Here is a 15,016-nt window from a genome sequence, read left to right on the forward strand (position 1 = left end):
TGTGGCAATGGCAACCATCAGGGAGCACAGGTCCCTGCTTATACTGGTGACAGTACTGGAGCAGCCCTCGGGCAGTTGGTCAAGTCTGTTAAACTCCAGGCTGGTGCAGGAAGCATGAGGAGCATTTTGTTTCAGAGCTCCCAAAGCTGCTCTGTTCTGCATGGTAAAGCTGCCTTTTGAAGGGTTTTTTCCCCCACCACCCTAAAGCAGCAATAATCTCCCTTCGAATAGGGAGCTCTGAGGGGGCCCACAGAGGCCCTGAAAAGCTTTGGGGGCCAAAGGAGGATCCATGAGAAGCCAAGGAAATCGGGAGTCAAACTCAGCGACACAGCAGCAGCCAACCTCATCCTTTGTCAGCACTAGCGCCAACACCATCTTTAAAGCTTACTAAACAAAAGAAAACAATAGTAACAAATTGAAGTAACATGAGAGACCAACTCTTAGAAACAAGCTACAAATAGCACTTTATGATTGAAGGGCAGGAAGTTAACATTTTTAAGGACATCCCTTAAAGAATTCTTCAGTAATATGATGAATAAATAAAAAATTCAGTAATAAATTCAGTAATAAAAAATTGACAAATCAACTTAGTAAATATAACATGACCTATAAATGGGAAAGATTGCAAGGGGTCTCAGTTTTTTTCAATCAAAGATGGATGAAATTAAACTCAATTTAAACTCTATGATTCTATGCTTTTATAATTCTATGAAAAGAAGTCAGTGTATTATATCTATGTCTTGTGCCTCTTCAGTGCATCAGAAAACAGGAGGACTTCCTGGATAGAAAACATGGAGAAATTGATCACACAAAACCAATGGGAAGAAACTGCCAAGGAAAATGAAGAGTCCTGTAACAGTGGGGACACAATAGCAAAACAGGTACATTTCTATATCACTTATCGGTGCACTTAAGCACTCCCTAAGTGGTTTACAAACTGTAAGCTAATTGCCCCAACAAGCTGGGTACTCATTTTAGCGACCTCGGAAGGATGCAAGCCTGAGTCGAGCTTGAATCTCCTGGCAGGGATTGAACTTGCAACATTATGGTTTGTGAGTGAGTGGCTGCAGTACAGGCATTTAAATACTGCGCCATCAGACACATCTTGGAGGTAAGTCAGTAGTAAAGGGTGGCACCTCTCGTCAAACTCATAAGCCCCGCCCACTGACAGGTGCCCCGCCCCGGAAGTCCCGCCTTAACAGGAAGTCCCGCCTTAACCGGATATCCGGCCTCCTGCCGGAAGTCCCGCCCTCCCCGGATATCCGGCCTTCTGCCGGAAGTCCTGCCCTCCCCGGATATCCGGCCACGCCCCCCGCTTGTGGCCCCACCCCAGCATGAAACCCCGCCTGTAGGTGGAGCGTCTGAAGGGACTCATGTGACCATGATGATTCAAAAGGGCCAATCAGAAGACGGTTTTAGCAACGCTACAGGAAGCCTTTGGGCAAGCCCAGACATGTTCAGAGAAGACAACATGGAGGCCCCCACTACTTCTGCAAACTCTACAGAGCAAGAAACAGGGGATGTGAAGCCAAAAAGCAGAAAGCGTTATCCTAGCAATAGTTCAGATGATGGGCTTTCTACCTATGCTGACCTGGCTAGCGAAGAAGCTGATGAGATTTGCAAAGCATGGAACCGCCTGGTGGATGCCGTTTCAGCAGAACCAGCTGTAATGCAGGTAAAAAAGTGGGTTTTTTTTATTTTTAAAGGGTTTTGACTAGCCTTACAAAGTCGGCTCCCCACCTCTCCTCTAAAAAAACAAAAAAAAGACTATTTTCTTTATATTTTAGCAACCTCAGGCCAGTAGCAGTTCTGCAGAGAAGTGTGCTGAAGCATGTGGAGGCAACACATTACCTATAGCTCTGTGGAGGTTTGCAAGCATTGGCTGGAATGATATTCCAGTAAGTCATCTTTTAGAAGGGGATTTTGGTATTAAGTGTGTGTGTTTTAAAAATGCATTTTAAAGGTAATCTATCTTTTTTCTTTTTTAGGATTTCGTCGAGATGTCTACAGCTCAACCTAGCCCTGTGGTCATGGCTAAAATTCTTGGACTAGATGTTCCAAAAGAACCATTAAATTTTTCTCCCAGAGAATTGAAAGTTCTCATGCGGTCAACAATCAGAGCTGTGTGTTATGGAATCATCACCCATTGTTTGCAGCAATATCGCTATGAATCCTGTGTTGGCTGTGTAATCTCTGCCCCTGCTCAAAATTCCCATGACTGTCTGTTGTGGTCAAAACGTTATCTGTGTAGAAAACTGAGCTGGTTATGTGGGCAAATAGATTTTAAAAACGTGTTACACGTATATATTCTTGTAGCTTACAGTTTCAATGGCCTATTGATAACAAATGAGACTGTAGACCAAATCTTGCAACTTGTAACTAAAGTAGAGAGATCTGAAAATTCACTGAAGGAATTAAATAACATTTTGAAACCCAGGGATAAGCCTATTTTGGAGCATGTGTTAAAAGTGATTAAAAATAGATCTTATAAAACATTTCTAACAACTATTAACAGACCATCTGATCCATAAAGACTGACTAGAAGTTTGTTTGAAAACTGTTGGCTGCTTTGATATTTTTTTAAAAATGTTTGTTAAAAGGTTATAAAATAAAAAAGAGTTTATTTTAAAAAAGGTGTTTGTGATTTTCTTTTCAAAAAAGTGACTACTCTAGAGCTGGCTCATAATGAGTATTTACAATGGGGGGAGGGGGGTATCAGTATTCATGCACCACTCAATCTCCCTAGAAAACATGAGGCTTTGGTGGTGTGGGGGATACAAAATGGAGGGGTGGAGGGTGGAGATGGCTCTTTAAATTAAACAATGAAGAGGGGGTGGGGGGAAGCCTTCTTACAGAAACCCTCCAAACTTCCTGACCCTCCTTAGCCTAAAAACAGAAATAAAGCAAAGGAGAGATTCTTACAATTAAGCTGTACAGCTACCTCTCCAACCCCCCCCCCCACTTCAAACAAAAAGCAGAAATCAGGATGGCTCTTAAATAATGTAGAGGGTTGAAAATCATTTTTTGCAACCCCCCAAGGCCCCCTCCCAATGTCTCCTAAACACAGAAACAAAAAGCATGGTTGAAGTTTTAAACAGACACTATATTTCCCTGGTGGGGCCCTCTGCAAAAAGTTTTTTAAAAAGAGAAAAGGGGAGGGGGGTGGCTTACCACATGGCTATGTGCCCTGCAACATGTACACCTTAGGGGTGGGGGGCCACCTTAGGGGGATGGAGGGACATAGATCCACCCCCAAGGACCACCTTTGGGTCATAGATCCACCCCCAAGGACCACCTTAGGGGGGTGGAGGGACATAGATCCACCCCCAAGGACCACCTTTGGGTCATAGATCCACCTCCAAGGACCACCTTTTGGGGGAGGGGGGATAGATCCAACCTACCCTTTTTCTTAGGGGTGGGTGGGGGCAGGTCTCAAGAGCCAATCACAGACTGGTTACCTGACGTATAAAAGTTCTGCAGAGAAGGGGGTCTGTCCTTTTCTGGCTGCCATACCTGTGTGAGACTCTCTGGTTCTTGGTAAGTTTTTTCCTGTATATTCCATAGCATTGTTTTTTAAAAGAAGGCCTTTATAACTATTGCCTTTTCCCCATTTTTAAACTTTATTCAAAATGGGCTGTTGTGGGCCTTTTCCCTCACTAAAGAATAAATATTTGATGAATGTCCATTAATTTGGGGGGGAAAACTGAGCAGCTTTAAAATTACAAGCATAACATGCGGCTTTCTCTTTTTCCATGGACTTCATCTAAAATCTGGGGCTTTGGGCCATAAAAACATTGGTATTTATGCATTTTCCTGTTAAATGTTTTTAATTGTTAGCATGTAGTTCTGTTAGAAAGAAATTTTACATGTGCTACAAATGTTTTAGAAGCCTTTTTAAAAAATACTTTTCAAAGCTTACTGAAAGTAGAAATGTGTGGATTAGGATATACGGGTTTTTAAAATGTCTGGCAAATGGTTTCACTTGGAAACATGTGCTCAGCACTGTTTTAAATTTTTTTTTTGTTAAATATATATTTTTAACAAAGCTCTTTTTGGTATTTATGAAACAAGGTTTAAAATGCTTTAGAAGCCTTTTTTAAAAAAACTTTGCTTTGCTTACTGCTGGGTATGTTTGATGGGATTAAGAAAGATGTGTATTAAAAAGTCTGGCCCCTGTTTCCACATGCAAAACATGTGCTTGGTACATTTTTAAAAATTTTGTCAAATATTATTTTAAAAAGCTCTCTTTTTGTGAAACAAGGTTTAAAATGCTTTATAAGCTTTTTTTTTAAGAGTATTCTGGAGACTTTGTGGGGAAGATTTGATGGGGGTAGAAAACAAAGCTCCAGAGGTGTTAATGGGTTTATGGTCAAGAGCTGATTACTCATACGCAGCAGAGTTACAGCCTTTTGTATTAACTTTTGGCTTGTTGGTGCTAAAAGTTCATTTAATTGTTAAATAAGCCTATTTGGAAAACTTCTTTTTGCCATTTTCCCCCAAAAAGTTCTTTTTTAGGTTTTAAATTGTCTAATGTGCCTGTTTTAAAAGCTCTTTTTTTTTGGTTTTTCTCAAATAAGTGCCCATTTGGAAATCTTTTTATTCTGTTTAAAACTTTTTTTTTTTGCCAGTTTTTCTTAAATAAGCCTGTTAACTACCATTGCTTTGAGCATTGCTTTGTGTGTGTGTAGGGGTTAGGAATTGATGGTGACTAGGTAATTTCAAAAGATTTTATTGGGTGGATAGCTTTGTTATAGGACATTAGCATACAAGAGCTTATGCCGGAAATAACAACCACTTTAGATATAAAATATTGTACAGACGGTTAAAAACAGCTGTTCTCATATTTCTGGGTGTAACTTCATGCGTCATTATTAAGCCGTTTTCCTGAAATAATGAAAAGAAAAAAACTGTTAGGGCAACACATTTTTCTCAATTGATCACTGGTTCCATAGGGTTTCCTAAAGAATATGTGTTAAACTTACCCAGCTGCCATTTTCCTTCATCCAGATGTGTTTCTCCATTATCAAATAGCCGGCAATGCAATTGGTAATTTGCTGTACATTTCCTGTTGTGAGAGGCACACCTCTGGTCTTCAGCTTTTTGGCAATAAAACCTCCAAATAAGAGAGTCATCACAATTCTTCCCCAGTTGATTTTTCCATCAGAAAATTGAGACCTCATAACTAAATGGATTATTTCACAAGCACGAGAAATATTTGGAATTTCCAACTGTGTTATTAAGGGTTCCATTTTTTCTTCCACGTGCTTCTGAGTTGAATTGGCCAATTTTTGTAAAGTGTGGTATATTTTTTCATCTATTTGTTCATCTGGAACTTGGTCACATACTAGATTTAAGTAAACATGAACAATGCTGAATGTCTGCCTCTCCATTTCTTGTCAGAAGCAGAAATGTGGCAGCTCAGTCTCAACAGTATAATTCTGTGGGGTTTTCTGATATGCGAGGGGTGGGTTTAGTGGGCATGTCTCAACATGTTTGTGTTCATCAGGCACAGCTGGTACTTCATAGCCCCTGCAAGCCATGGAAAAACAGGTCCAAAACGTTCCTTCAGAGGAGACTGCACAGGGCACAGGAGGGATGGCTAAAACACAGGCCCCAAACCTGACACACCCAACAGATGAAGAATTAGGTAAAATTTGTGCTTAACAATATTAGCACTGCTTTGTGGGTCAAAAAAAAAATTTAGAGGTGGGGGCTAACAACATTAAATGTGTTATTTTGTGGGTTTGTTCTTTCTGAAATTAGTGCCTTTTCTTTACAGAATTGATGTTTGCTGAAGGCAGCCACGAAGGCAATGCGGCACCTGAAACTCCAGTGACAACAAATAAAAGTGGAGGTACAGTGTGTGTGTGTGTGTGTGTGTGTGTTGTGGTATTTAAGGGCTGGGGGGGTAATGAGTGAGTGAGTGAGCTATAATACTTCTTATTTTGTTTGCTTTTAGACAAATCTCTGAAACGTAACAGAGAAGAACCCCACGATGCTACACCCCAGGCTTCTAAGAAGCCAAAAAATAATGAGCAGGTGATGGTGATTGACGGAAATCTCTTACAACGCTTTGAAGCCCGCAGAAAGAAAGCTGCAACGTTATCGGCCTGCTTTGTGGAGATGCAGAAAATGGTGGCGAAAGGTTGCGCGATCCTTAGACGGGCCAAGGGCTATGAAGCCCATTTGAATTATATGTGGGACAATCCAGTAACACAAGCTCATATGGATGCTTTTTACGAGAGTATTAAAAAATATAACGAGTACATGGTGGACAGGTCCCTTGAACATCGGCAGATAGGCAGAGGTAAACTACAACCAAGGATCAAGAAAGGCCGGAATGGTAAATGGTGCAGGGTGGCGGGGTACTGGAAGAAACCTGCCAATGGTAAACTGTACTGGAGAAGAAGAGTAACCACCCTGATTAACAGATCAAAAAAAGTACTCCACACTCGGAAAAATAATAGGAAATGTAAAGGGGGCCTGAACTCGAGGAGCCTGGTAAAAAACACTAAACATAGTGTTGATAATAACCAGCCTTCTTGTTCCAGCACCCCTTCTTCCGTGGCCTCTGACCCATCCAGGGCTGAGAACCAAAACCCCTGTGACTCTGTTTCTGATAATAACCAGCCTTCTTATTCCAGTGCAGAACCTCAGAATGATTTGGAGTCTTCTGAATCATCCAGGGATGAGAGCCAGCCCCTACCTGCAAACATCCCAGGCTCCCCAGATGATGAGGGCCCCCCTGCCGTGTATGCAGAGCGTGTACGCTCATGGCAGTGGACCCACAGGTTGTATCGTACAGTGCGTATCGGTGAGGAGTTCCGATTCAGAAACTTAGAGCATGTAACATCGTACACGCAAGCTATACACGCATTACACAACTCAATACAAAATATTCTAGACGATCTTAACCAGCGAATTAGTCTGGGAGATTGTGTTCAAATTAGACTGGAGGCTGATGGCCTAAGAAATCCTCTGTATTCTGTTAAAAAAAGTAAGGACCTTTTAAATGCTGAGGATTTTCTATCACAGTTGAGTAACCTGTTGCAAAGCAACATGGAAATCTGTGCCCATTCCAGTTTTCGTCTCATAATTACGATTGTGAAACCCCCAGGGGGCGGAGGGCATAGATCAATAGGCTCCATCCCCTCTAGTGAAATAGTTGCCAGAAAAAGAAAACATTTGGTTGATTTAAATTATACAGGCACTAACCTCTGTTTTGGCGGTGGCCTGATTGCTGTCATGAGTGAAAAGATTCCCACAGATGCAAAACTGCTGACAGCAGCCAGGCAACTGTATAAGGAGCTTGGCTGGTCTGATCAGAAAAAAGTGACCTTAAGTGATATTTCACATGCTGAAAACCACTTAAAAATTAATATTCATGTGGCACATTATTCTAAGAAGGGGTGGAGTCTGTTTAAAACCCAAGGCCCTCAATATCAAAAAACATACACGCTGCTTCTGCATGATGAACACTTCTATGGGGTAATCAATGTAAAAGCCTTATTCGGGGTACGAAATTTTTGCATATTTTGCCAGAGCCTATATAACCATAACAATCACACCTGCTTATATTTCTGTCGCCTCTGCTTGAGAAAAGATTGTGCGGTTGTGGTAGATCAACAGGCTAGGTGTTTTGACTGTAAGCTGAATTGTAGGTCTAAAGAGTGCTTAAAAATACACAGGCAGCTGGTCTCAGAGGGAAAGGTACGCTGTGAAAGCAGGAGCTATTGTCCTAAATGCTCGCATTACCAGAAAAGTTACCATGATGAGGAAGAGTGTAAAGGCCGGCAGTGCACAGTCTGTTGGGGGTTCATCACAAAAGATGATGAACATAAATGCTTCATGCAGCCCCTAAAAACCCCTGAGGTTTCTGTACAGTATCTATTTTACGATTTCGAGTGTCACCAAGCAACTGGTGTACATGTCCCTAATTACTGCTTTGTAAAAGCATTTCCGGGGGAAACTGTAGAGTGCTTTAAAAATGGTAACAAAAGAAAGCGGAGGTATAAGAGAGGGGCTAAAAAGCAGTATGACAGCGATGATGAGGATGAAGATTATGAGTGGCCCCTTGCTGGCAAAAGTTGGGAATTTAAAGGGGAGACATGTTTATCTGACTTTATTACAACATTTATAGATCGCCAGTTTTCTGACTGCACATTCTTAGCACATAACTCTAAGGGTTATGATGGTTACCTGGTGCTGAATCAGCTGGTGAAAGAAAAACTTGATGTAAAAATTATCGCTCAGGGTGGGAAACTGATTTCTGTTACAGTGGAAAAATTGAATATAAAATTTATTGACTCCCTGAGTCACCTCCCTATGGCCCTCTCTAAACTACCCAAAGCTCTAGGCTTTGAGAGCTATAAGGGATATTTTCCCCATTACTTTAACACACCTGAGCATTGGGATTATGTAGGCCCAATGCCCTCAGCTGAAGATTTTGGTGTAAAATATATGATGCCTGGTGAAAAGGAAGCCTTTTTAGCATGGTATTCAGAGAATCAGGATAAAATCTTTGACATGCAGAAAGAGCTTGTGTTTTACTGCAAAAAGGATGTTGAAATTTTAGTAGAGGCCTGTACCAAGTACAGGCATGAAATTGTAGAACTGACAAAAGAAAAGAAGTTAGTGGAGAAAGGGAAGAAAGGGAAGAAAGGGAAAAAAGAATATGAGGAGTGGTTTGCTATAGACCCCCTCCAATTCCCCACCCTTGCAAGTGTCTCTCTTGCGATGTATAGATTTAAGTTTCTGCAAGAAAACACCATTGCAATTCCAAGTTTTGTAAATTACCACAATCAGTTTAAGCGATACTCCACACCGTCTATTCAATGGCTTTTGTATATTGAACATGAGGAAAAGCTTGAGATTCAGCATGCCTTAAATGGTGGAGAGGTTAAAGTTGGAGATTATTTTCTTGACGGGTATGCCGCTGTAGGTAATAGGAAAATAGCCTTTGAATTTAATGGTTGCTTTTATCATGGATGTGTCCTGTGTTATCCTCCCCAGGAGAAAAACCCTGTGGTGGGGAAATCTTATGAATTTCTCTACAATTCCACACAGAAAAAAGCAGCTGAACTCAAAAGCCGGGGTTTTGATTTGAGAACGATTTGGCAACACGAATGGGATAATATGGTAAAAACAGATGTGAAACTCCAAACGTTTCTTGCTTCATCCCGCCTTCCAGAACCCCTACACCCCAGAGATGCTCTCTTTGGGGGTCGTACAAATGCCATCTGTCTCTACTATAAACCTAAAAGTGGGGAGACAGTGAAATACTACGATTTCACCAGCCTGTACCCTTATGTTAACAAAACCAAACAATACCCTCTGGGGCATCCCAAAGTCATTTATAAGGACTTTGAACCGGTCACAAACTATTTTGGCATAGTGAAGGCAAAAGTTATTCCTCCCAGAAAACTCTATTTTCCAGTTTTGCCTTCCAGGATCTCTGGAAAACTTATGTTTGTGCTGTGTTCAACCTGTGCAGAACAGCGGCAGTTGGACCCGTGCAAACATACAGATGAACAAAGAGCCTTAAAGGGGACGTGGTGCTCCGTTGAGTTAAATGTGGCTCTAGAGAAGGGGTACAGGGTTGTGGAAATCTATGAGGTATGGCACTTTGCACGCAGGTCTTCTGTGTTGTTTTCAAAATACATCGAGATGCACCTACGACAGAAGCAGGAAGCTTCAGGCTATCCTCACTGGTGTGTTACCGATGAGGACAAAAACAAGTATATAAAGGAATATCATATGAGGGAGGGGGTGCTTTTGCGCAAAGATCAGATCGCTGTGAACCCTGCAAAGCGCCAGATTGCAAAGCTGTTTTTAAATTCTTTGTGGGGGAAGTTTGGGCAGAGAACAAACCTCCCTCACACTCAGGTGTTGAGAGACCCCGATGAATTCTTTCAGCTGCTTTTTTCTGATGCTTACAAGGTTTCAATGTTTGAATTTGTTGACGATGAGGCTGTTTGTGTCTCCTGGAAATATTCCGACGACCGGGTGACAACCTCGGGTAGAAAAAACGAATTCCTTGCCTGTTTTACAACGGCCTATGCACGTTTGGAACTTTATGCACTCTTAGACAAGCTTGGGAGACGTGTTTTGTACCATGACACAGACAGTGTCATATTTGTGAGTCGGGAAGGAGAGTGGGACCCTCCTCTCGGAGATTTTCTCGGGGATCTCACAAGTGAGGTTCCTGCAGATCAGACCATTACAGAGTTTGTGTCAGCAGGGCCTAAGACCTACGGTTATAAGTTGTCTAACGGCACAGCCTGCATGAAGGTCAAGGGGATTACATTGAACAGCGCTAACTGTGAAAAAATTAATTTTGACAGTCTCAAAGACCTGGTATTCTCCTACGTCTCAGACAAGAAAGGTTCCACACCTCATGAAATTGTGGTACAGCAGCCAGGTATTGTAAGAAATAAGCAGCATTGGACACTTCACACTAGAAATCTCGAAAAAACACAAAAAGTTGTTTTTGATAAAAGGGTCATTACTGAAGGATTTAGGACACTTCCTTATGGCTACTAAAATGGAAACACGCTGGCAACACCCATTCTCAGCTATTCTCGCTGGACCTAGTGGCTGTGGGAAGACGTTTTTTATAAAAAATATGCTGGATCATGCTGGTAGTGTGTTCTCAGAAATGCCTGAAAATATTGTCTGGTGTTACAGTTGTTGGCAACATTTGTACAAAGAACTCCAATGTAAATACCCTATTATTCAGTTTGTACAGGGGATGCCTGATAAATTTGATGATGATGAACTGTTACCCCCCAATAAAGTAAATCTTTTGGTTATAGATGATTTGATGATTCATGGTTCTGAAAATAGAGATCTTGAGCGGGTTTTCACCCAATTTGTACATCATAGGAATCTGAGTGTATTTTTCATTACCCAAAATATTTTTTGCAAAGGAAAAAGTAGCCGGACCATCAGCCTTAACGCTAAATATATGGTGCTCTTTAAAAATCCTCGGGACAAATTACAAATTGCTACTTTGGCTCGACAGATGTATCCGGGAAATGTCAATTTCTTCATGGAGGTGTTTGCTGATGCTACAAACAAACCTCATGGGTATTTAGTGCTGGATCTGAATGCTAACACCCCTGATTCTTACAGGCTAAGAACTTGCCTTTTCCCTCCAGATTTGCCTGTGGTATATATAATGAAGAAAAACCATTCCCACCACAAAAGGGCCCGGTTTTAACAATCCAGGGCTCTGTTGTTGTCTGCTCCTCCATGGGGAAACATGTCCAGTCGCGTAAAGAGAAACTTGGCACTTTTAAAACTGCTTATTACAGTGCCTCCTCGTCAAAGAAAGGCCATTTTGTGTTCAGCTTCGGATGACCTTGTTGCAGCCATTTCAGAAATAGCCCTCAATACTTTAAAAGGCAACATTCCTTTATCCCCACAGCAGGTGCGTGTATTAAAAAAAAGACGCACCCTTATTAAAACTCTGGGTAACAGTAAATTGTCCCTGAGAAAAAAGAAGTACCTTGTGAAGCAGTCTGGGGGCTTTTTGGGGCCACTGCTAAGTTTCGCAGTTCCTCTAATAACAGGCCTTTTAACTAAACAGTGATGGAATATGTTGAAAAAATGTATTTGGTCCCCAGCCATCAGCTAGAACAATTAAAGGGCCCAGCTTCTAAAGATGAAAACATCAGAACTACAGCAATCTCTTCCTTAGATACTGAAATGCAGGCAATTCTACGTAGGACCGACTTAACTGAATATGAGAAAGCCAGACGTTATGATGCTTTACTCCAAAAATATCTAACTCATGTAAAACAGAAGGAGGCAGAGAAACAAAGTTTAAATCTGTTTCTACCCGAACCCCCTTCTGAAGAAGTTGTGATGAACTCCCCTGATGGCATGATTCAAGAAGTGTTGGACAATCTGCCTGTCAGGTACAAAAATAATGCAAGATTGTTACTAAACAAAATGAGTCAAAACAAAAATGTTTCTTCGTGGGATGACAAGGGCGTCTTTGTGTATAAAGGAGAATCTGTAACTGGATCTAATATATTGGACTTAGTCAAAAGTATAATACAGCCTCATGCTTTACCAACCAAACGCCTCCCCAAAGGCTGGGATGTTTTTTTGAGGGCCATGGCTGAAATAAACGCTCCAACTTCTGTGGTGGGTAACACTGCCAATAGAGAACTTTTGAACCGTTTAAAGAACCCTGAAGATTCTTTGTCACTTACACCTGTACTGTCACACAGATCTTTTAAAAAACAACGGCATGCTGCTTGTACCTGGCTCACTTTATAACGCCGCTATTTTTTAGAAAAAGAAATAGAAATAAAAGTCTTCTTTTTAAACTATTTGATAGTCTGTGAGTGTTTTTTTAAAATGAAAATAAAAGCCAGGACACAGATTATGTTTTAATAAAACCCTCTGAGGGGGTGTGTTTATTAGGAAATGCGGTGGTGAAATTCATTACAGGATACACATCCCTGAGTAGTCTGGAACATGTCTGAGACAAGCCCGGGCAAGTTCTTCTTCTTTTTCACAAACTGTACAACCATCTCATCGTTTTTTTCCAAATTGTGAGAATATAGGTCTTGAATATTTTTAAATGTCAGGCCCTTGCCGCGCTGTTGCAGAAAAAACACACAATGATATCCACAAACCACAGAGTCTGGGGCTTGTACTGGATGACCCTGAAACACAGTTTTGTAGCCATTTTTTCTTAAAAAATTCATGATTGTTTTAGGAAACAGAGGGTGGTCTGGAGGGTGTCCGTAGGAGTCAAAAAATTCGCCATTTTTTTCTTCTGTCAAGTATATAGCAAGCCAATGTTCTCCTGGAAGGTTGTGAGGATGGGTGTTTATGACCAAGCTCAGGGGCCTTTGCAGCAGTTTCTTTCTGGGGAGCATGTCACAGGGGAAGACTCCATAGAAGCTCTTCCGAGTATAGGGGTCAGAAGTCAGTATGCAGGTTAACTGCAGGCTATCCATGTTACATATAATCAAACAAGACATTTCTTCGTTGATTTATTTCTATCACATTGTCAAAAACTCCATAAACAACCATATTGACCGTGGTTGGCAGGGGCCTGGCAAAACGCAGCTCTGCCCTCAGGTTTCCAGTTTTAATCAAAGAGTAGTGGTCACCTCCTTCTTGATCTGGAGTCAGGTCAAATGCAAAAAGTGTGTAACCTCTTGCATATTCTTCACGGTTAATTAAAAGAGACCTGTCTTTCATATGTTTGCCCGCCGTTTGTACCAAACTCATATACTCTCGCACACAGTTTCCCTCTTGAAAATCGGGCTGAAACGGTTTCATTGGATTCTGTTCTCCATCCAGGTAAAGGGCCGCAAAATTAATATCATAATGTTTAAAGTTAAACGGATTTTTGTTGTAAATACCGCTAAAGGCATCATTGTCCACCAGGCCTATAACCACCTGTTTAGGTAATTGTCCCAGAAACAGGTTCTCCTGATTAGAGACGCGGCTGCCTCTCGGGATGCTGAACACTTTCATACTCACACGATCCACAGGATATTTGGCATTGGAAGTCAACAGTCCTTCGGCGTGTCCCAGGCGGACACCAGGGGACACCCTCACCTTTTTGACAAAAAGGGAGGCTGATAGAATTTGCAGTTTGTACTGCCTGTCTGCAGCATCGCTCATTAAGCAGAAAGCATCTTTGTTGCGGGTGAGTTTAATTTTCACATCAACGCCATTTAGCAAAAGCTTTTCTTGAAAAAACAGGTCAGCATGGAGATGGCCCAGCAAGTCTATCTTTCTGCTTGCAGCCGTCAGGGCTGCTCTTTTAACAAAACCTTCATTATCCCCATCCAGCTCAGCTGATTCATGCTCTCCAGCTGTATCTTTATAAAACAGGCCTGCAGAAAATTGAGTTGCTAGAGTGTCATCGCTGTAGTTTAACACAGATTCAATGAATGATCGGTAAGGATAACAGTTATTACTCTGGCTGACGAGACGATCTGCTATAGTAATATCAACCTGACTGAAAATGGAGGCTATTGGATAATTCACCAGACCTACCTTGGCATCTTCTGCAAGGTTTGACCCATCTTCATTCACTATTTTACAGGTCAAATAGAGGAGCGTGTTGTTCAGATCCATATAGTCCTCACCATTCCCGGCAATGAAAAAGTCAAGTGGGGCAGATTCTGTAAGAGCAGTCAGTGGGGGAACCTCAATAAACACACTTCTCTCAATACTGGTCTGAGTAGGCCCAATGTGGAATAAATCTAATTCAGATTTAGTGCACTCTTCAGAGCCACAATGGATAAAGGCCATGATGCTGGTTTAAAAGATGTCCCTCTTAGCCAGAGCCCTCTGTCGCTTTCGCACAGCTCTCCGCTTCTGAGTTTTCTTTTCTTGTGGGACTTTTCTTTTAAGGGGGTGGGGAGGGCCTGTCAGCCTCGCCTGTGATGCTTTTCTTTTTAACCCCTTCCTTCTTTTAATGTACATCAGGCCCGATCCTTCTTGCAGATTTGGAGGTGTCACTCTATTTAGAACTGCCTCAGTCACCTTGCCAGCAACATCTTTGGCAATATTACGAAAAGCTGTTTTTGCGTGAGGTTTAATAATGTCCAGGCCTCTTCTTAAAAGCGGTACAGCTTTTCGAAAAAGGCCTCTGAAAATCCCACCAAGCCCTGCCCCATACATTTGGGGGACACCCTGATATCCAGGAAGGCCATTTCCAGCCTGGGCTCTGTAATAATTTCTGTAAAGGGCTGGGTCCCCATATGATTTTACGATCACCATTTTTTTTTTTTTAAAGATGCAGAGTTCTCCTGGGCCGGAAGTGAAGCTTCACAATCACCTTTCCAAAGCGAAATGGGACTTTTTTGTTCTGATCTGTCTTTATCTCAACAGTGATGGTGTCAACATGGTGCTTGCTTACAGGAATGTAGTGAGGCTTGTCATAACAAATATTGACACGCTCATTATTCTGTCCTTGCACAGGTACGCAGCGTAGCAAAGGCACATAGACGTCCCCAACTATCTGGTGCTCCACAAT

At 41.7% G+C, this 15,016-nt stretch overlaps 2 protein-coding genes across 2 annotated transcripts; one reads left to right on the plus strand and one right to left on the minus strand.

The window, feature by feature from the left end:
• The first annotated feature begins 791 nt into the window (after positions 1-791).
• Positions 792-2,611, plus strand: LOC149313869 (uncharacterized). The gene is made up of 4 exons (XM_089523037.1): positions 792-881; positions 1,172-1,675; positions 1,788-1,898; positions 1,989-2,611. The coding sequence occupies exons 1-4, from the start codon at positions 792-794 to the stop codon at positions 2,529-2,531; spliced, it is 1,248 nt and encodes a 415-aa protein (XP_089379163.1). The 3' UTR covers positions 2,532-2,611.
• Positions 2,612-12,978: 10,367 nt separating this feature from the next.
• LOC149313870 (uncharacterized protein F54H12.2-like) lies at positions 12,979-14,289 on the minus strand. Its single transcript, XM_089523038.1, has one exon. The coding sequence runs from the start codon at positions 14,287-14,289 to the stop codon at positions 12,979-12,981; it is 1,311 nt and encodes a 436-aa protein (XP_089379164.1).
• Between the last annotated feature and the right edge of the window lie 727 nt (positions 14,290-15,016).

The sequence above is a fragment of the Sceloporus occidentalis genome, unplaced genomic scaffold (assembly GCF_023333645.1).
Source record: "Sceloporus occidentalis isolate IW3139 unplaced genomic scaffold, rSceOcc1.0.p SCAF_4, whole genome shotgun sequence".
Lineage (NCBI taxonomy): Eukaryota > Metazoa > Chordata > Lepidosauria > Squamata > Phrynosomatidae > Sceloporus > Sceloporus occidentalis.